At 40.3% G+C, this 21,396-nt stretch overlaps 1 protein-coding gene across 3 annotated transcripts in view; it reads right to left on the bottom strand.

Moving 5' to 3' along the window:
- The window catches only part of DMD (dystrophin), a 1,175,169-nt gene that overhangs the window by 395,818 nt on the left and 757,955 nt on the right, over positions 1-21,396 (bottom strand). For all 3 annotated transcript variants that reach the window (XM_048495459.1, XM_048495460.1, XM_048495467.1), the window contains 2 exons: positions 17,313-17,477; positions 9,140-9,241 (listed from right to left, as the gene is read on the bottom strand). In XM_048495459.1, coding sequence (XP_048351416.1) covers positions 9,140-9,241; positions 17,313-17,477 — 267 coding nt within the window. The remainder of the gene's footprint in view (positions 1-9,139; positions 9,242-17,312; positions 17,478-21,396) is intronic.

The following is a 21,396-nucleotide window of genomic DNA, read 5'->3' as shown; positions in this document are numbered from 1 at the left end:
TTGAACATGATCTGATACTCAATTGGCAGCCAGCGGAGATGATACAGGACCAGAGTAATCCAGTCCCTATATGATGCCCCAGTAAGAAGCCTGGCTGCCACATGCTGCATGAGCTTCAATTTCTGGATCACAGACAAAGGTAGACCAGCATAGAGCGAGTTACAATAGTCCAATCTGGAGGTGACCGTTGCATGGATTACTGTGGCCAGATCAGAACAGGAGAGATACGGAGCCAACTGCCATGCCTGCTGCAGATGATAAAAAGCTACTTGGGTAGTCCTGTTGACATGAGACTTGAATGAAAGGGCCGAGTCTAAAGTGACCCCCAGGCTCTTGATGTACAAGGCTAGATGTAAAGCCTTGCCATCTAGCATAGGCAGACTGAAGGCCACCAGTTGCTCCTCCCAACTGTTCTTTCAATTTCTGTTTACATTCCCCTCATGAAAAATCCACCTGTTCTCGTATATCATTTGTTGTCTAAACATTGCTTCTTGTGGTGCAAGCTACACTGGTGTTTTTTGACATATTCTAGATTTAAATTTATCCCAGATTCTCAGAATGGCATGCCTAATGTAATGATTATTTTAAAAAAATCCTTATTTACCTTAACTTTATCATACCACAGATAAGCATGCCATCCATATCTCAAATTATAACCCTCTAGTCCAGCAGCCTTCTGTTTTTCAACATTCTTTCAGTCACAACAAGCAGCAAAATATAATTTCAGATCAGATAAACCTAGGCTTCTTCTGTCCTTTGCATGTTGCAGGATTTTATATTCACCCTGATGTTTCTGCACTGAATTATACCATGGAGTGAGTTTGGACTGGGGGCAAAGAAGATATCAGGGAGTGGTCATGCCAATGGATTCAGAAAGACGGCTGTCAAATGACCCATATGTCCCTACTAGGCCTCTACTTTCAGCGGAGGCCAATTTGCTGGTAGTCCCTGGCCCCTCAATGATGCGGCTGGCCTCCACGCGGGCCAGGACTTTTACAGCCCTGGCCCCTGCCTGGTGGAACACTCTTCCTCCAGCTGTCCGGGCCCTGCGGGATCTTGGTGAGTTCCTCAGGGCCTGCAAGACAGAGTTGTTCCACCCGGCCTTTGGAGTGTCCAGCCGCTGACATAAGTGCCCCCGCCTCCTCCTACATTTTGGGCCCATTACCATCTATGGGCCCACTCTTTTTCTCCCCTTCTGGGAGAGTTTAACAGGGATTGTTGCGGGCATTGCTGTTATTAGTCGTTCTTAATTGCTGCATTTTAACTTAAATTATTTACAGTCTATTATGTAACTGTTATTTTATGTTGTTCACCGCCCAGAGCCCTTCGGGGGTTGGGCGGTCTATAAGACTGAGAAATAAATAAAATAAAAATAAATAAATAAGTCACATCATATCCCGCAGAGCATTCTGGAACCAACCAGATCCATCATTCAAAAATCCAAACAAGCTTTCAGGGCAAAACGATCTGGCCACTCTATCAATTGTGATCATATCCACATCTACCTCCACACCAAAGATCAAATCAAGGCTATGGACTGCTGAATGTGTGGGATCTGAAACAATTTGAGAGAGCTTAGTGCTGCCATGGAAGATACTAAGGCCCCTTCCGCACACGCAAAATAATGCATTTTCAAACCACTTTCACAACTGTTTGCAAGTGGATTTTGATATTCCGCACAGCTTCAAAGAGCACTGAAAGCAGTTTGAAAGTGCATTATTCTGCATGTGCGGAATGAGCCTAAGTCTTTAACAAAACTAGGGGGGGAGGGGAAACCGTTGGTATATTGACATGAATTCCAGCAGCAACTGTATTTCTGTATTTCCAACTTAGTGGGGGGAAGTCAAAAAGTACCCAGGAAAATATACAGCGAAATTGTGTGACTACGTATAGCTTACACACACACACACACACACACACACACACACACACACACACACACACACACACACACACACACACACACACACACACACACACACACACAGCTTTCCATTTACAAAATTTACTTGAGTAAATGATAGCTGGCAGACTGTAACTGCCATCTTGTTTGTTTGTCTTCAGGAAAAAAACTTTGTGTCAACAAGATAAAACATTTTTGTCTTGTACGTGAGTTAATATTATGCCTTTTCTCTTTTTATCATATCAAAACTGATTTATTGAGAAAGAAAGATTTGTCAAATATGTGTTGTAATAACTGTAATGAAGCTGGGTTGTTTTGTTAACTGTTTAAACAGAAGCTCTACATACACTATTCTAATGCTGCCCAGGTACTTTACTTTGTTGGTTTCTTTTCATAGCAGAAATGAATAATAATGAGAGGGAGTAACCATCTATCAATAATCATTATCTATATATCCATTTCTCAACTATGGGAAGATTTGTAGATATTGAAGCCTGTGCATCAGGCCCACTTTGAAAGTTAGGAGATTTTTCTCCAAACTGCAGGAACACCTAAGTTTGCAGAAAAAATCTGAAAACTGTAAAAAAAAAAATTACAGGGGGAGAGGGTTTAAATCCCTCCCAAAATAAGAGCATTATTTGTGCATGCACAGTCATTACACCTACCTTCTCTGTTGGTAGCTGGGCCTCATTCTTGAGGTAGGAAACCATGCTGGGACCTGCAGTGTAAACCAGGATACATGGTGTACCTTGTGACATTGACTGGGAATGGCACTGGGACTGCCAGCACAGGTCAGGAATCATGCTCATCCCAGCAGTGCAGGCCATGCCCAGCAGTAGTGGGGAGCTGTGCTGGGACCAGTGGTTGGAGTTTATAAGCTCCCATGAGTACTGAATGTCCACTGGGAGTCACCTGGCCAAGCAAAGCTTCAATGCCCTCAATGCTGTTGAAACTGCCACTCAGGCTACAGTGATGGGGGCAGATAGGTGAGTGAGGAAAAGGGAGCTTCGGCTGCCTCCTGTTGCCAAAAATGTTATGGAGGCATCCAAGCTAGACAGTTGCAACTACACCTCAAAGACCAATAGGTGAGAGCTGACAAAGCCCTTGGAACACAGACTGATGCTAGCTGTGGGTTTAAGCCACTGGTTCTCAACCTGGGGTCGAATGACCCTTTCACAGGGGTCCCCTAAGACTCTCTGCATCAGTGTTCTCCATCTGTAAAATGGATAAATGTTAGGGTTGGGGGTCACCACAACATGACTGTATTAAAGGGTCGCGGCATTAGGAAGGTTGAGAACTACTGGTTTAAGCCTTCTTTGGGCTAGCTGTGTTGGACACTACCGGTAGTGCTTTCTCCTTGGCTTGAATGCCCTTGGTCATCTTCTCATGTTCAATTATGCTGCTGTTGCTTCTGTTCATGCACCTGGGAAGGGACAGTGATGTCGCTAAGCTTTTTAACCTGCTGCCCAAACTGACTGGCTTCAATCAGTTATGGAAGAAGCAAAGAGGTGAATTCACAGGACTGCCTGGAATGGAGAAACAGCTTGATCTCAGTCCCCATGCATTTCTTTCCACCAGTTTGCCCACAAACCAACAGTGAGCACTCTTTCCTCCTCCAACACCCTTACCTGGGTCAACATGACACATTCCCTTCACCTCCTACAAGATATCTGAGAATCCACTTAAGGATCTATGCCAATAAAGGCTTGCTGCTGCTGCTGCTGCACAAATTTAAAGATCAGGAAATCTAGCTGACCCTAGAACCATCTCTTGTCCATCAGGGAGGCTGAGCAGAATCTACTGGTACATTTTCTGTCTTCCTTAGTATTTGTGTGGAGGGAAGTTCTCTGCCAGGCCAACCAGCTGTTGCCACCCTCCTCATCCTTCTCCCTGCAGGTGAAACTGTCTCACCTGGGAGTCATTGCTTCCTAACCAATCCCTATCTGTGTTGCTGAGGCAGCAACATTTGAGGAGGGAAGGGAGAAGAGGAGCATGCTGAACCATGGGAACAGCTCAGAGAACAGAGTGGGGAATGACAGTGAAGAGTGGAAAAACAAATGAGGGGGAAGAGTAACAAAAGGAGTGGAGCAGAAATAGAGAGAGAACATGAGTGACAAAAGGGATACGGGATGAGAAGAGGAAGCAAAGAAATGTGATTCCCTCACCACGCAAGTTTCTTGCAGTTCAAATTTGAGGATACTTAAATCTGATGGCTGCAGCTGTGAATTTGCAAGATAGATCTTCCCACAAACCTGAAAAATGCCTCATGTTTGCAGAAAAATCTGAAATCTTAACATCAATACATTCAGGTTTTTAAAAGGTTGCAAAATGATAAAAGGAGCAGATGTAGCTTTAGCAAATGGATTCCTTCAGTAGCCATTACTAGGCAACCACAATATGCGACTTGGTTTCTGGGAGCAAAAGGCAAAAAAGGGCAGGGTTCTCTCCATGACTGTTTTGGCATTTGAGAGAAAATTCTCAGGGGCAACAACCACTGGGCAGAGGCATAGTGGCAATGAGGACATCTGGGGTGGTTCGCCCCATGCGCCGCCATTGCAGTCACATGCGGGGGAGGAGAGGGGGTGTTGAGTGGGCATTGAGGGGCGTTTTAGCGGCAGGAAGCAGAAAAAGAAAGAGTTTGGATTTATATCCCCCCTTTCTCTCCTGTAGGAGACTTAAAGGTGCTTACAATCTCCTTGCCCTTCCCCGCTCACAACAAACACCCTGTGAGGTGGGTGGGGCTGAGAGAGCTCCAAAAAGCTGTTACTAGCCCAAGGTCACCCAACTGGTGTGTGTGGGAGTGTACAGGCTAATCTGAATTCCCCAGATAAGCCTCCACAACTCAAGCGGCAGAGCTGGGAATCAAACCCGGATCAGAGTGCACCTGCTCTTAGCCACTGCTCTTAGCCACTACGCCACTGCTGCAGGGCAGTGTGCAGTTCCCCCTCCCTTTGTCACTTCCACTGGGTGATTTGATATCACTTAACTTGCATGGCATGCATTAGTCACAATCTAAAATTGGCTGTTTGCTACTCTTCAACAGCAGCTGCAGCTGTGCTGTGAGAGCCAGTGTACTGAAGCAGTTAAAGCTTCAGTGTAGGATCTGGGAAACTCAGGTTTGAAACCACTGGCAGTGAAAGCTCACTGGGTGATTGAAGTGAGTCACATACTTTCAGCTTAACCTACCTCAAAGTTATTGCAAAGAGAAAAAAGGAAGAGAGGAAAACTGCTTTGGTCCTCATGGTGAAGAAAGATGGGGTGTACATGAAGTAAATCAATATTAAAATATAAATATAGCTGAGGATGGGAGAGACAGAAAAGATCAGTTGGTAAATGGCTGAGATGGCTAATGAGGTAGGGAGAAGGAGAAGATATTGGGGTTGCTGGGGGGGTTGGAAATAATGTGGGAAGGGGGGTACAGGGGAATGTGATATGCCCTTTATAAGTCCTTGAGGGTTCCCTATCATTGAAGTGAGCTGGACTGAGTGGCCACCACCACACAACTGGACCATAATTTTCTCAGGTAGAGGAGAAGAGGGAAACGTGAAGACAAAGGGACAGATAAATGTTGGTTGACTGTTGGGTAAAAAAAGGAAAAAAAGAAACAGGAAAATGGCAGAGCTATGGAGGCTTTCAGGAAAGGGAAACAGGAAATAGTGGGAGGAATGGAAAATGAGATGTCTCCTGCAAGTCCTGGTGGATTCCCACTTGTCTCATATTACAAGCATACTTTAATTGTAGGAAATGCCAAAAACACATGCACGGAGAATGTACTATTTCTGTCTGTAAGGAAAATGCAGAGAAGTGCAGGATCACTTGAGTTTGAAAACACCTGGTTTGGGATCAATGGCAGCTTTAACTATACCATCATAAGTGCAAATAGTATCTTCTTCTAAAGCAGGGGTCTTATATGGCCCTCCAGATGTTCATGGACTACAATTCCCATCAGCCCCTGCCACCATGGCCAAGTGGTAGGGCTCATGGGAGTTGTAGTCTATGAACATCTGGAGGGCCATAGTTTGAAGACCCCTGTTCTAAAGAATTAAAGTACTGGAAATTTTGTAGTGGAAATTTAACACTCCAAAGGCTAATATTTGTTCCAGACAAGGACAGCTTCAGATTATTTTGGGGCCCAGCAAAGAGACCTGCACTGCCTTCACCCCAAACACATACTAATAACACACACACACACACACACACACACACACACACACACACACACACACACACACACACACACACACACACACACACACACACACACACACACACACACACACACACACACACAGAATCATAGAGTTGGAAGGGCCATCAAGTCTAACCCCCTGCAATGCAGGAACATATAATCAAAGCACTCCTGACAGATAGCTATCCCGCCTCTGTTTAAAAACCTCCAGAGAGGTATTGGATGTAACAGCAGGACTATTCTGAGAAGCAATGAAAAACTACCTCTGAATGTCTCTTGTCTTGAAAACCCGACCTACAGGATCACCACAAATCAGCTGTGGCTTGATGGCACTTTCCACTACCACTCAGAGATTATTTCATTTTTCATTTAAACAATTTCCTATTCCACCTTGTTCACCTTGCTCAGAATCTTTCCCACTGCTATTGTTTCCTTGATTTGCTTCCATTTCAATACCATGGTTTCAAATTACATTTCTTTCCTGAGAAAAGTAATCTCAGTCAACTGGGATCACATTATGAGTGCAATGACTTCCTGACACTGTATAGTTATTAGATCTGGCTGTGTAATGATGCATGAAGCCAACTAAGGATGAAGACAACACTTTCTGAATCAGCCCTACTTTCACTCTGAATGGACAAACAGTTTTATTACTTTCAGAACAAACCTTGAAGCACCATGAGAAACTTTTCATAAAAGTGTCATTCCTGCTGACTCAATCCTGTTTCATAGTTAGAATGATTAGCTTATAGTGCTCTGACTGGATGCATGCAAATCATATTAAAATGTGAATATTCATTCATACAGTCTCTTCGGTGTACAGGTTGTATCAATAGTTTCATTGGCACAGAGTTCTTAGTGGAAGGAGTCTTTCTCCAACCAAAGAATCCTCACATAAATAAAGGGAATGATTGGATCCAGACCACTGGACTTTTGTAAATTAAAATAGTCCTTCCCATTTAAAATATGCCAGGAAAAGATAATTTGCACAGAAAAAGAAAGTACATGATAAACAATGCACTCATAAACCCCCTAAGCGATCTGAATGTGTAAATTTCAAGCATCAAGTAAATAATTCCACTTGAAGAACATCATGTGCGCACTGTTACATTGCTGTCTCTGCAACAGCCACTGAAGCAGAAATTAGCTTCACAGGGTGGTAATTAAACAAACAGCAGTGTGTAATTAAAATATAACACAATATGATATGAATGTCTAATTTTTTTAAAATCCATTAACATATTTTTTTATTTTACATGACATAGGATGCTTATGAATTATTGCCTCCCATCAAGCTATAACTGTTTAAAACTCTATCATACTGCACTACAAGCATTTCTAATACATCTAAAGGGGACAGTAATTATGTCACTGGCAAGAGTACACCAGTGCAGATGTCTTAAAACATCTGTATTTATTGAAACAATGTTCTGCATACATAACAGAAAGAACAGTATAATGTACTATCCAGTCATAATACTTCCTTATGTCTGTATATGAAATGAAATCTCATTATTTTGTTTGGAAAGCACCAAACCCCTGTCATCAAGCTTTTAACAGGCAGAACCTTGGGTAACAACCAATCAGGAGGGAAAGAATGTTGGAATGTTAAGGGGGAAGGGGGTAAAAAACTGCGAGCTGTCAAGACCACTGAGATTGCTACAGAAAAGTGATCTCAATTGGTAGGGAGTTTATCTGCAAGAAGAAATAGATTATTTATCCCAGTATTACTATAACTGGACAGTCTGGCAGATTTGATTAACATTTGAAGATGGTTCTGTCATATGGGTTTAACCGAAGCAGCTGTCAGTCAGAGTTGGAGATGGCTCTAAACTCTGAAGTGATTTGGATAATTTGTATATAAGTGCTTTATTTATCTGAGAAAGAAAACATTAGTACCATTCAACTAACAGCTGTCTAAAATGCAAGAGTTAAATGCTACCAAGGGTGTAAAACAAATCATTTCTTCTTTTATAGTCCTGCCTCTTATGCCTCAGTCAAAGCACTATGTCCCTCCTCGCAAAAATGAACGCACATGCCATAACCATTATAAAAAAAGCCTGGATTATTTTAATACACGCTAATAAGTGGGAGAGGTTGACCAAGAGGGCCCAGGCTAGCTAGGCCAATCTCATCAGAACTCAGAAGCCAAGTAGGGTTGGTCCTGGTTAGTATCTGGATGGCAGGCCGCAAGGAATACCAGGGTAGCTATGCAGCAAAAGTCAGTGGCAAACCACCTCTGGTTGATTCCCCACTGAGGATTACATGCATGCTCATCACGCCAAATCTCCAGGTTTCCTGCAAAACTTCCCACTTCACCAGCACCGAACAAGCATTCATCCCATTTCTGGCACTCTACCCACCACACGTGTTATTTTAGAACCTGCATGGAAGTAGACCTTTTTAAAAATGTGTGCACAATCTGGAGCAGTGGGGAAACTGGGGAGTGAATCTGGATTAATTTTTCCCGCTGCTGGTAGTGACATGGAGCCTCCCATCCAATGAGAATGCAGTGGGCTGTGTGCGATGTGCAAGCAGCCTTTTTTTTAATTTCATGGACCAGAGATCCACATGGATACAAAGCAACATGGGGCCGGTTTTGACTAATTGACTCAGTAGAACACCATTGTGGTGTTAATTTAACTTGATAGTACTTTACACACACATAAAATGGGAAAGGGAAAACTTCTTTCACAATTATCCCCCAAGAACATAAGGGCATCATAATATGGAAGCTATACCAGTCCCCTTCTTACTTCCTTTATATTCTGTTTGTACACATGTCTTCACTGGCCATATTACAAAACTGTGGATCTTGTTGCAGACAAGATATTTTCAGAAGGAAGAATACCAAAGTCAGATATGCTCAGTTGCAAGCCATGGATAGAGCTCCAGCTGAAAGTATAACATTCAATGTCCCTTTAATATCACAGAAAAACTCCATGTTCTTGCATAGATTTTAGATAGATCACATCAAGGGCAAGTGTACAACAGGGGAAGCATAACCTATTATGTACTAATGGATATTACTAAGGTTCCTTCATTACCGTTACTGGTTGAGTGACTGGTTTTTCCTTGTACAAATGATGCCCTTTAGACAAAATCCCTTCCACATCCGGTTGTTTAGCTTTCACAGCTGTTTCAATGTCCTGAAAAATAAAAATATACAGAGTAGATTAGGTCTACTATGAGCAATAAAAACTCTAAATCTAAGAGCTCCCTGGGAAGCTGTATACACCCTGTAGATTAGTTTCTTCTTTGGAGTAGTAATAGGATGAATTTGGCAAAACAGCATTGAGGGAAAGAAGGAGAGTATTAAAATAAAATAAGGGTAGCATGAAACCCAAGTAATTTAAAGAATATAGTGATATATAGCCAGAACTGTTGTTTCAGAACATAGCAAAAATTCTTACAATAATGAACAAACATTTTTTTTAAAAAAACTTCTATAAATACAATAGCTGACCTTGCAAACATATGTTTAGAGCTAAAGGGAGTCTTTACATGACTTCGCAACAGCACTTTAACATCAAAAATGATTGAGATTGAAGAATTCCATTTTAGTGGAAGTAATTTAATTTTATGCTACTTTGGCTTACATTTGTTATGTGTTAAGAGAATAAAAATGTCCCTCAATTAGTGGTACAAAAATAATCAACTTAGTGTTGTTTAGTAGCATCTTTTTAATATGAAGCAATCTTCACGACACTTTTAGAGAGCTAGACAGTATGTGGATTGTCCATATCACCAAACGTGTAAAATTGGTACAAGTGTAAAACATAGAAAATTATCTCAAACTCTAGACATTAACTTTTCTAGGGAGCAACTGTGAGGACAATTCACAAATAAGGGTTAGTCAGTTATCTCTACAGACAAAAATAGACAGAACGACTTCCCAGCAACCAATACTAAAGCTACAAAAAATTATAGGCTGCTGTACACACTTGTAACTGAACATAGGGAGATACTATGCATAATCATGGATAGAATTAATCAGAACAACACATCGATATATCATGCAAGATCATCTCAACATCTATCTATGTGTATTAAAAATATCCACCTATATTAACATTGCTAGTCACTGAACTCTTCAGGAGAGACTCAATTCAGGTAACTCTGCTGTAGAAGTGAAGTTGGTAGGGACTGTGGCAAAGGTTTTTCAGAGGTGACAATAGATTTATAGAATATTCTCTCCCCTGAGATTTGCCTGACACCCATATCTGTGTTTAGGGAAAGTCTTAGGCATTTTCCCCACAGACAAAATATTCTGGGATAGACCTGGGATCATATATCCCAGGGTGTTTTTATCCTGGTTTCTTCCTTTGCACAGCTGCCCACCAGTGTGTTCAGGTCAGGAGGAAAAACTCCAGTGAATTATGCACGAGCTCCCAATTTATTTTCATTTTCCACATGAATGTTTACGTTTACGTCATTTACACAGTTTATGTAGTTTGAAGTTCTGATTGGCTGCAGCTAAGGGGCGGGGAGAGCAGGTGGCGAAGCCAGAAAAATAAACCGGTCCGTCTCTTGCGGTATTTGCATGGGACCTGATTGGCGCGGGCTTTTTCAGAAGAACTGCCAATTTTATTGTTTTTTGAAAGCCGTGGGATAAGGCAAATCTCATGGGATGGGCCCGAGTGAGACCCAGAAGTCATGTGGAAATCATGGCTAAACCGGGATGGTTCACTTTCTTATCCCAGGATATATTGGCCATGGGGAAAATGCCTTAGATATATAGTATTAGCTTTAGTTAAATTATTTAGTTTTGTTCAAATTATGATTTTATGTTTACCCAGAAATGTTGGAACCAGATTGCTGCAAAACAGCAGATTACGAAGCACAACAGATTACAAAATAACAAACTATCAACTTTAGTGCAATTTTTAAAAATTTGTTCAAAAATTGAACACCAAGACGATTTTCCCGTTAAACATAATTATAACACAGAAATATTTATATTTTTAATAACCATAAGAACATAATTTAATTGATTTTATGAGCCAGGTTTGACTTTCAACTGTGCAGCATTTTTATCCTATCACAGTGATGGTGAACCTTTTTGAAACTGAGTGCCCAAATTGCAACCCAAACCCCACTTATTTATTGCGAAGTGCCAACCCGGCAATTTAACCTGAATGCAGAGGTTTTAGTTTAGAAAAAAACAGTTGGCTCTCTCTTCCTCCGCCCCACCTGCTCGAGCAGGGGCCAGCCTGCTGTAGGATCCAGCAAGTTCCATGCGCACTGCTCTGTGCCTCTCTAGCATCTCTGCTCCCTCTGTGCCCCCCCCCCCAGGCAGCAGCCACCCAGAGCACAGGCACCAGGCCCACCAGCCGAGTCCTCCCTGCTCACCGCTGTGCACACACGTCATGCTCAGTGGCCCAGGCCAGTCTAGATGGGTGTGTGTGTGTGGGGGGGGGGGTGATTTTCCACCCCCACATGACGAACTCTATATGTGCGTGCCCACAGAGAAGGCTCCAAGTGCCACCTTTGGCACCCGTGCTATAGGTTTGCCATCACTGTTCTATCAAATTTGACCATGAGACCTACAAAAATAAATTTTATTTATTCATTTATTTATTTTTAAATTTATATTTAAATTTATATCCCACTCTTCCCAATAGGGCTCAGAGCGGCGAACAACATAATTCAGATTAAAAAGTGTAAACATTCAGTCGCAATAGCTAAAACTTGCAACAAAAAAAGCAATAAGATAAACAGATGGCAATAAAACCCTTAAAAGACACCCATGGGAGATCACAATGTTCCAATCAGGCCGGCTGGCAAGATCTAAAAGCCTGGCAGAAGAGCTTGATCTTACAGGTTCTGTCGAACTCCCCAATGTCCCGCAGGGCCCTGATCTCGAATGCGAGCTCGTTCCACCAGGTGGGGGCCGAGAAAGCCCTGGCCCTAGTACTAGCCAGCCGGACCTGTCTGAGGTCTGAGACATCAAATATTGTACTATTTCTTTTACTATGGCTGGCAACGAAAGAATTGAATGTTAATGGCATGAAGGATTATTCTAATAATCACAACAAACATAACAAATACTTCATGACTCTGAAACTTCTGTAGACCCAACCAATTTTTATCTTATCTTCCTCTTATTTTATTCTTGATCATCTGTGTATTACTTAACTACTTCACAACTCTTTACCTTAATTTTTCCACATTTTATATGGTCCAATCCTAAACAATTATATATTTCTAAATCCTTTTCAGGCAGTGGGCTTAAATATTGTAATTCTGCTTGGGATTGCACAATCAGGCTATTAGTAAAACTGTTGTATTTATTTGATTTAATCTCATGATTCAAGTATTACAGAAATAGAAATACAAACTCTGAATTGGTAGTTTCATTGGTTATTCTTTTATATTTATGTTTAGCATATTCTAGCAAGTAGCTGCTGATGGGACTCCAAAAATAAATATTTTTGAAAGTCAACCGGATGATCTTAGCCCAGTCACTGATAAGCAATAGCTTCTAGTCCACTATTGAAAACATAAATCTTTAATCTATAGCGCTCTTTCTCCAACATTTCAGTCACATAAGTAAATCCCATTGATGTTAGGAAGATTTACTTTAAAAGGTATGTTGGGCTTTTCCTATAGTAGTTTAATAGCAAAGGGAAAGGATACAACTGTAGTAGCCTTGACAGATAAAGTACGTTTGTGATTTTTTTTCAGAGAAAGAAAAAAAAAAGATACATTGCATTGCAGTGGTTTGTTGTGCACTGCTGAAAAAGGTATATTTTCTGCAGTTATTTCTGCCGTTTGAACCAACGTTAGCAATTTTGTTCAAATGTTTCCTTTATACTGTGCAATATTTTATGATCCTGCCTTTACTTTGTATTTAATATAAGTTGTTATAAGTTTGACGCAGACAAAAATATACAGCAAAGTTTGACAGCACACAAACCTGTACAAAAATGGTATTCTTGAACTCAACCAAATCATTTCATTGTCAGATATTTGAAAAGAAGGGTTCTGCTTTTTGTGAGCCCAATTCAATGTCATTCTAAATATTTGCAGAGGGCTGTTTCATTTTTCAGTTTTCTATTGTCAATAAACAATTGCCCTTGATATTTGCCTGACATTCTTCATTTTTCAGACTGTCATTTTTCTACAAGAATAGTAAAATTATCCTTGTTATTCCAACAACTTTTGCCTTTTGTATTTATCTTTCATATTTTAACTTTATAAATTACATTGTACATTTTTAGCATAATTAAGTGAATTAGAAATATCTTGCTCCCAGCATTTAGAAAATGTTTACTTTTTCCTTCAGTCATCTTTCCAGCTTGATCCAATTTCTTTTAAAAATTTTAATATTCCACAAGAGGCCAGCAGGCATTGCAATCCTGATGGGGCGGGGGGGGGGGGGGAATTGTACTGCAGCTATGGCAAAGGCACAGCAGAGCCTCACTGCCTCCTAAGAGATTTGTTGCACAGGGCCAGGAAGCTGACAATGCCACTGCCCTTTCCCCCATGAAAGAGGCCTATGCAACACAATGAGCTGCACCACTGACTTAGCGGGCATAAGTCCATTCTGGCAAATAGGGCATTCCCAGGCTGAAAGGGCCTAGGAAGCCAACTAAAGCTAGCCCCAAAGGAGAATTGGGACCCATGCATTGTGCTGAAACAAGGTTCTCTGGCACCAGCCTAACTGTCTGTCCACCCATGTAAATGCCCCTTACTCCAGTATAAAGGACAGTTACACTGGCACCTGGGTCACACTGCCTCCTCTGAATCTTCAGCATCCCTTCAGGGTTAAACTGTCAATGTAACTTATTTAAAAACTGACATATCTAAGTTCACATAATACATAGGAAAACAGAAATTTCAGCTACAAGAATAACCACGTAATAAGGAATAATCTTAAAATATGATCATCATAAATCTTTCATTGGATTATAGAATTATCTTAAGACTGTATATCCTTTGCAAATCTAACCTGCATATACCTGCATTTATTTTTAAAAGTTGAAATCTTCTGTCAGATATGCTTTGAGGGAAATGTTTGGATCAGAGGTATTTGGAATAAAGTGGAACAAGTAACCAACAATAATTCACTGGGTTTGTTTATCCCTCTTTGATGATCTAGAGATAAGTCCCACTCCCCAAATCTTGAAAATATATTCATATTTGTAGTGACAAATGACTTTTTAGAAAATATACTTCTAAGGAACTTTTTAGAAAATATACTTCTAAGGGAGTCATGAACTCCTTGCCCCTTTTTAGGAAGTTTTGCTCCTCACTTCAGTGAACCAGTAACTTTCTCACACACTGAATAACAGCATGTAATCAGAACTTATATAGTATACTGTTGTACCCAGCCATGCATTGCTGTGGCTGAGAGTGGGCCAAAGGGCAGCTTCCTCCTTCTGGCCCTCCGCTGGCGCTTTCCTCTGGTGGTGGGTGCCTGGCGCTCTTCACGGGCAACTTGACCATGCACAGATGGGCCAGTGAGAGGAACAGGGCAGGGGACACATGACCTGTATGGTGTTTCGGGCCCCCGCTGGCTCCAGTCTGCTCGGGGGCGGGACTGGGCTCAATTGGCTGTTCCTCCCAGTGTCCCGGCGGCGGCTGGCTTGCTGCCTCCTGGCGCCCCTGCAGTCGTGTGTTCCTCTGGGGCCGGCTGTCTGGCCTTCTCCCATGCTTGCTGTACCTCATGGAGACAAGCCGCTGTGAGGAAGAGGTTCTTCTGGCAGCAGGCAGGGTGTTTCCCCCTTTGGGCCATCTGCTCATGGCTTCCTCGGGTGGCGGGCAGGCGGCTTTGTCCAACGGCTGCTGTACGTCACACAGATGTTTCGGTGGGAGGTGTCGCACATGCACACCAAACTACACCCCCGTTTTTGAGTTTTACCTGGTATATTTGAAAACAGTTATTTTTTTCTTCTGATCAGCCAGATACAGGAGAGTGAAGTAATTCGTTTTCATTTTAAAACATACTGTATTAGACAATTTCATTTATACTCATTCATCTTTTTCTGTAAATAAAATCTTCTGTCAATTACATGTGATAAATAGTATGTATTTCGTAATTAACATATTGACATGATAAACACATCCCTTGACATTCATCTCTATAACATATAAACATCTTCATTTTATTACTTTTGTCTTTGACCAAGTAGAAATAGAAATTAGTATGGAGCAAAAATAATTATAAACACCGAAAGCATCATTCACTGTTGACATACACATAATGGACACACAGTGAGATAGCTATTCTGTATATACACAGGATAAGAAATACTGCTTATTTTAGATCTGTATCTCTCAAAATGATTTAATTAACCACAAACAATTTTCAATGATCCAACCATCTCAGTTGAGATCTATGTCAGCCACAATTTTCCTAAAATATATGTATAAGTATAAATTATTACATCAGCTCCTTCTGTATATTATTAGCAAGATTACATTGGCCATATTGTTTTGATCACATTGTTTCCCACACATTTTTATTACAAATTAACACAGGAAAACAATTTTTGTCCCAAGTTTATATTTTCAAAAGTCATATAGAACTATATAGTACTTAATCCCATGGAAGTCTGTATAAATTTATAGCTTACACTTCCAGTGCTGTATGACTGTATTGCCACCATGTGGTTTAGAGCACAACAAATGTGTTTTTGCAAAACACAGTGGCTGGCATCCCTTGCAGCATCGATATATAAATGACAATTTTCACACCGATCTCTCCCAACTGCAGTATTCTGAGCGCCTAATGGTTAATGGACTTCCAAGAGTAGTAGCAAATCCGTGAAGAGCTGAAGTGAAAAGGAGGAATAACTGAAAATGGCTCTTCTCCTCTTGTATGAGTGAAAAAAAGAGGTTAGGATCCAAGCCTATGGGATAATGCATGCAAATGCTTGTGTGTAAATAGTGCATGCAAAACCACTTTTGCTTTCAAATCAGAAACATGCTTAGGAGCACTTTTACATGACAGATTTACCAGAATTTTTTTTTGGTGTTGGTGCAGTCAAGTCATTGCTGACATTTGGTGATCCTGTAAGGTTTTCACAGCAAGAGACATTTGCAGGTGGTTTGTGATTGCCTGCATCCATGTCACAACTCTGGTATTCCATGGAGGTTGCTCATCTAAATACTAACCAGGGCTGATTCTGCTGAGCTTTTGAGATCTAAAGAGATCAAGCTAGCCTGGAGCTATTTAGGTCAGAACACTCACCAGCATTAGCAGAAGAAATTAATCAAGACATATATATTAAAAAGGAATACTTCCTACAAGAACTTGCTGTCTGTGCTAATCTTGCTAGTTGGCATGTGTATTTTGAGAAATCTAGTCCAAGGAGCTTTAAGGAAAGCAAAAGTGGTTGAGTGGACTCAGTTGAGCTACTCTCCTTACTACATTGTTGTGAATGTCAAGATTTGGCCATAGTGACATTGAAATTCCTTGTTGACTGAATGAATGAGCAGGGTTGAAAACAGAATGGAAGAGGAAATATGTCAAGGACTTTCAACAGCTGCACTTACTGAGATTAATAACTGGAATAGAGGGAACTGTAAGAGGCAAGAAAGCAGCTTACATTGTTACATATGGGGTCTGAAAGGATCTTTGGGAGGCATCTCATCTCATTTCCCTCTGGCATAAGTCTTATCCTTCTATTGGCTTTCCCAGAATAGAAAGGAGTTCTTCCCTCTCCCCTGGGGAATACATGAATGATAATTCTAACAGTTGCTGTCATACAGCATCACTAAGAGAAATTCTCTTACTTCCCTTTTCCCCTGAAATTCTTAATTCCTCTGTTTCTCCCTGAAATCCAGAAATCTGTTTTGTTCCCTCTTTTTAGGACTTCGGTCTCTGTTTCAACTCAATTACATTTTGAACAAAAGAGCATTTCAAAGACAGGAAAGTCAGGAAGGGAGATTTTGGGAAATTTAAAATTTTTACTGTGCAGATAGTCAGAGGTAGACAGTGTCTTCTCAAACCTTTCTGTTCTCTTCCAAGAGCAGCGGTGTGAAATATAAAACAGCTTGAAAAGGGCTGAAGTTACAAAAGAGTACCCTAATTTCTCTAAGAAGAGAAATCACTCATTTAAAAAAGAATAACAGGAAACGATTATATTTTAAAAAGTGGAAATGAAAGACATTCCTCTCCCTTTTACAATACTATTCCCTTATAAAGAACCCATTCACGGATCAATTGTGCATAGTAATTACAATATTTAAAATAATTTTGAAAATAATTACCTTAATGTCAAATGCTTCAGGTTGGCCCTCTTTGTTGTAAAGTTCCAATCGATCTTTGACAGGGGAAAGCCACAGTTTAAGTTGACTTAATTGTTGTTCAAACTGGACCAAGTTATTTAGCAGATATTCTATTTCCTTTTGTTTCTCAGGAAGATCTTTGGATACCTTAAAATTACCAGAAAATTTTTCTATAAGATACACTTATTATGAAATAAATAATTCTGTGATTCTGGCAGACAATAATGTACTAACAAATGTTTTTGCCGAACAAAATTCTTGACATATATTTTACATAATAAATTAGGACACCAAGGTAACCTGAAAATCTTAGATAATGATGGTACCTGGAAGAAATTAAGCACACCTGAATTAAAGTTGATATGTTTTGTAACAATTACAATGCCATCCTAAGCAAGTTACACTCTTCTAAGCCCACAGACATCCACTTAGGATGGCACTGTCAAACTCTTAAATCCTATTATTCCAGTTGAACATATTGATGGCTAACTTTTTCAAGACTGAGTTCTGTGGCATTTGAAAATAAAAATAAATTTTGCTCACAATAGATGCAGTAGAGAAAACAAGAAACTTAATGTTCAGATCAACTGTGCTATACACCATAAGGGAAAACTTTAGCTTTAATCCATCCAGGCCAATTGGTAAAAAGCCATTACTGTAATCACAGTAATCACAGTAAGGGATTACTGTGCAAAATTTAGTAATAAAAACAGTAGTAGAAAGAGGCCTGATACAAATGCTGTAAACTGTCTCCCTGCAGATACATACCTTAACCTACCCAAAGCCCTTAGGAATCCCTTTATTTGTTTAGTCAGTCTAAACCTCTGGTTGGAGATGTACAAACTTGTAGTCCCACAAACAGGTTCCCAATAAAATGAAGAAGCTTTCAAACTTCACTTTTTAAACAAACAGCTTAGCAAAACTGTGCTTACTCGCAGAACATGAAGTATTTTAATAAGCTTCATCCTCTTTACTGCATTATAGCAAAATGCCTCAAACTGAATGAATTCGGTAATTTGACAGACTGTGATTCCATTCTATCCCAACCCTGAAATCACCTACTACTAATATTTTCTGAAGATGAGTATGATGATAAATGTAAAATGCTAACAATTCAAGTTCTCTGGAATGTTTTTAAAAATGCATGTGCAATAAGCAGAAAGTTGTAAGTTCTGTCACAAAAGAAGCATATTTTCCTTGGCTTTTACTAAAAAAAAAGAGGTTTCAAACTGAGTGAGTGAAGTCAACCTGTAATCGCAAAACAAGTTATCCTACAATGATCTCAGACATACTAGAAAGTTTGAGTGAATTACAGGAAAATACAGAAAATAATTGGCAGAATATATTCTATAAACAGAGAACTTATCCATGTATCATGGATTTTCTATTACACCATAAACCTATTCAGACTTCCACATTAACTAAGAGCCCACATTTGCTGCAATGTGCATGATATGTGCAGTCACCTTTTCATGTGAATCAGTGCATTGCACAGACTGCATATCCCCAGTGTGTAGATATTATGGGGGGGTATTTGATAAACCTGAAACCGTGTGTGTGTGTGTCTGTGTGTGTGTGTGTGTGTGTGTGTCTGTGTGTGTGTGTGTGTGTGACCAAAATACTTTGGGGTGTGTGTGGTTTTTTACCCTCCAAAATTCAGCTCACAAAAACGACTAATTTTTCAACATGGGGGGGCATTCTACCCATTGCCTTACAAAACAGAAAACCCCTCTCCCTCCCTCACCTACAGCCTTGTCAAATTGAGAACTGAGCTCTGTGCACTACCTCCGAAGTCCACATGGATTTGGGAGACAGCATGCACTGTTCAGTGCTGACAAGGCCAGGTTGAGCCCACATTCCAGTGAGGATTCCACCTGTCCAAGTCCAGCTTTAGACTGTGTGCTCCGCCAAACATTTAACTGAGGGCTCAGCATGGTCTGGTCCAGCTTTATACTGCTGGTTCCACCTCCAAAAGTCCTGTATACTTCAGAGGCAGAGTCTGTATTCAGAGCTGGGCTCGGCCTGGCTTTGGAGGGCTTGCAGGGGATTGGATCCAGAAGCAGAAATAAAAAAGGAATTAGAGTTGTTCTGCTTGTGCAACATGTTGTGCAACACATAGGAATTTCCTCCCAGAAAATGGTTGCACAAGATCTTGCATAAGCAGAAACGCAAATGGGACTAAAGATATAGCAAGTGGCTACTGTAGCCTTTTTCTCATGTTTCCTCTTATTCAAAAGCTCTAGCACAAGTGGAAATTTTGTCCTCAATCTAACCTAATATTTCGAACCTAATCTATGTCGTGCTGGGCAGTTAGACAGGAACAAATGGGGTGAATATTAACCCTTTCATCTATGTCACTTTCCCTCTGCAGCAGACTGTCTGTCAACTGCCATCCCCATCTTGATAGGTAAACTTGTCTCATAACCCATCAACTGAGGGAAAGGAAACATCTGATAGAGCAAGTGCAGCAAAAAAGGTGCAGGAGGGGGACCATATAAGTGCTCCCCTTTCCCACCACCTTTGTTCCCTACTAATGGCTGTCTTGGCAAATTCTGGGGATTTTTTCTGCATTTATTCTCAAATGCATAACTTTATCCCCCAAATGAGTGTTACAATCAAGCTCCTTTGGAAAATATCCTGAAACACAGGACAATGCAAGTACATGGAGTCTGCTAACAGAGTTTAGTGTTCTCATTTCTCAGTTATAGTAATTGGTTTTATTGTTATTGTTTTCATTTTGCATTCTTATGTTCCATAAATCTTTGACCAATAAATCATACCACCCTTTTGTTTCTCTTAATCTTGTTAAGTATAATACAGTTATTTTCACTCATAACACAGCATGGGGCCAGAAGAAAAGGAAAACATTTAGGAACATATTCACTTAGATAATCTATTAAATAAATGTATGTTCATAACTAGGTCTAATTTCACACAATATTATGTTAATGTGTTTTTTTTAATAGATTGCTAACCTGTGGTATTTATCAGCTTCCACAAGAATATGAATAAGATCTAAAGCAATATTGTCATTGACAATAAACAGCTATTGGCAAGCCAAAACAATCTAATTCATAAAACAAATTCTTAATAATTGCTGAAGTAATGAACAAAATATACCAATTGGGGTGGTTGTCTATCACTACTTTTTTTAAAAAAGGGAGCAAGTCAAAAAGTAGTTTCAGACCAATATCTGTGGCTCTTCAGCCTATTAAGTATGTAAAACCCATTTTACCGGCCACAAACAGAATGCTTGGAGTTAATAAACACCCTGATCTGAACCCCCCAGTCTGACAGTTTACTGATCGTTTTGTATTAATTAATAGAATCCAGGCCTTAGGCCTTAGAGACATGCTAGCACCAGACTTTGCACATTATATGAACAACACATACCTCTTCTTGCAATAGACAAATTCTCTGCTAAAAGTTGTGGCAGTGATCTTAAGATGTTAAATATTATAACAGACCCATAGTTCAATGGTAGTGATGTTTTGTGAAGCAATTCTTTTAAAATTTAAAAATACTGCTTAAACAAACATGGGAAGTAGATGAATGTCACTAAGTGCATATTCTTGGTCAGGAACAAAAATTCTTTGCTTTTAGACACTGTTTTTATGTGACTAAGAAATTTGATAAAATATTGTATCAGACATGTTTCCTCAGGACGCAAGAGTCAGGGAACATTTCTACAACATTCTGCACCAATGGACCCAAAGGTACCACAGAAAACTCAGATGCACCAGTTCTATAATGTGTTAGGCAGTTGCATAGCCTTTAAACCAAAAATATCTAAAGTTGCTGATATTACAATTTGAAGTCATCATTCTGCCTATCAATATAGTTGTGGAAAAGTATCAGCTGTAGAATTAATTGGAATAATACTGTTTTTAGTAAACTCTAAAATAACAAGAGAGAAATTCTTGTCCCGTTTGCATGCCTGTGGAGGCTGCCAGCGCACCTTTGCACTGAAGTGCGGGCTTTGTTGCCCATTCATCTCCTGATGATGTGTGGCCATGCAGGCATGCATGAATGGATCTGCACAGCCATGCTACCTCACCAGACGGCC

This window comes from Sphaerodactylus townsendi, linkage group LG04 (genome assembly GCF_021028975.2).
Source record: "Sphaerodactylus townsendi isolate TG3544 linkage group LG04, MPM_Stown_v2.3, whole genome shotgun sequence".
Classification (NCBI taxonomy): Eukaryota; Metazoa; Chordata; class Lepidosauria; order Squamata; family Sphaerodactylidae; genus Sphaerodactylus; species Sphaerodactylus townsendi.
Note: the sequence above shows the minus strand (reverse complement) of the source record. Positions and strands in the feature narration are given on the sequence as shown.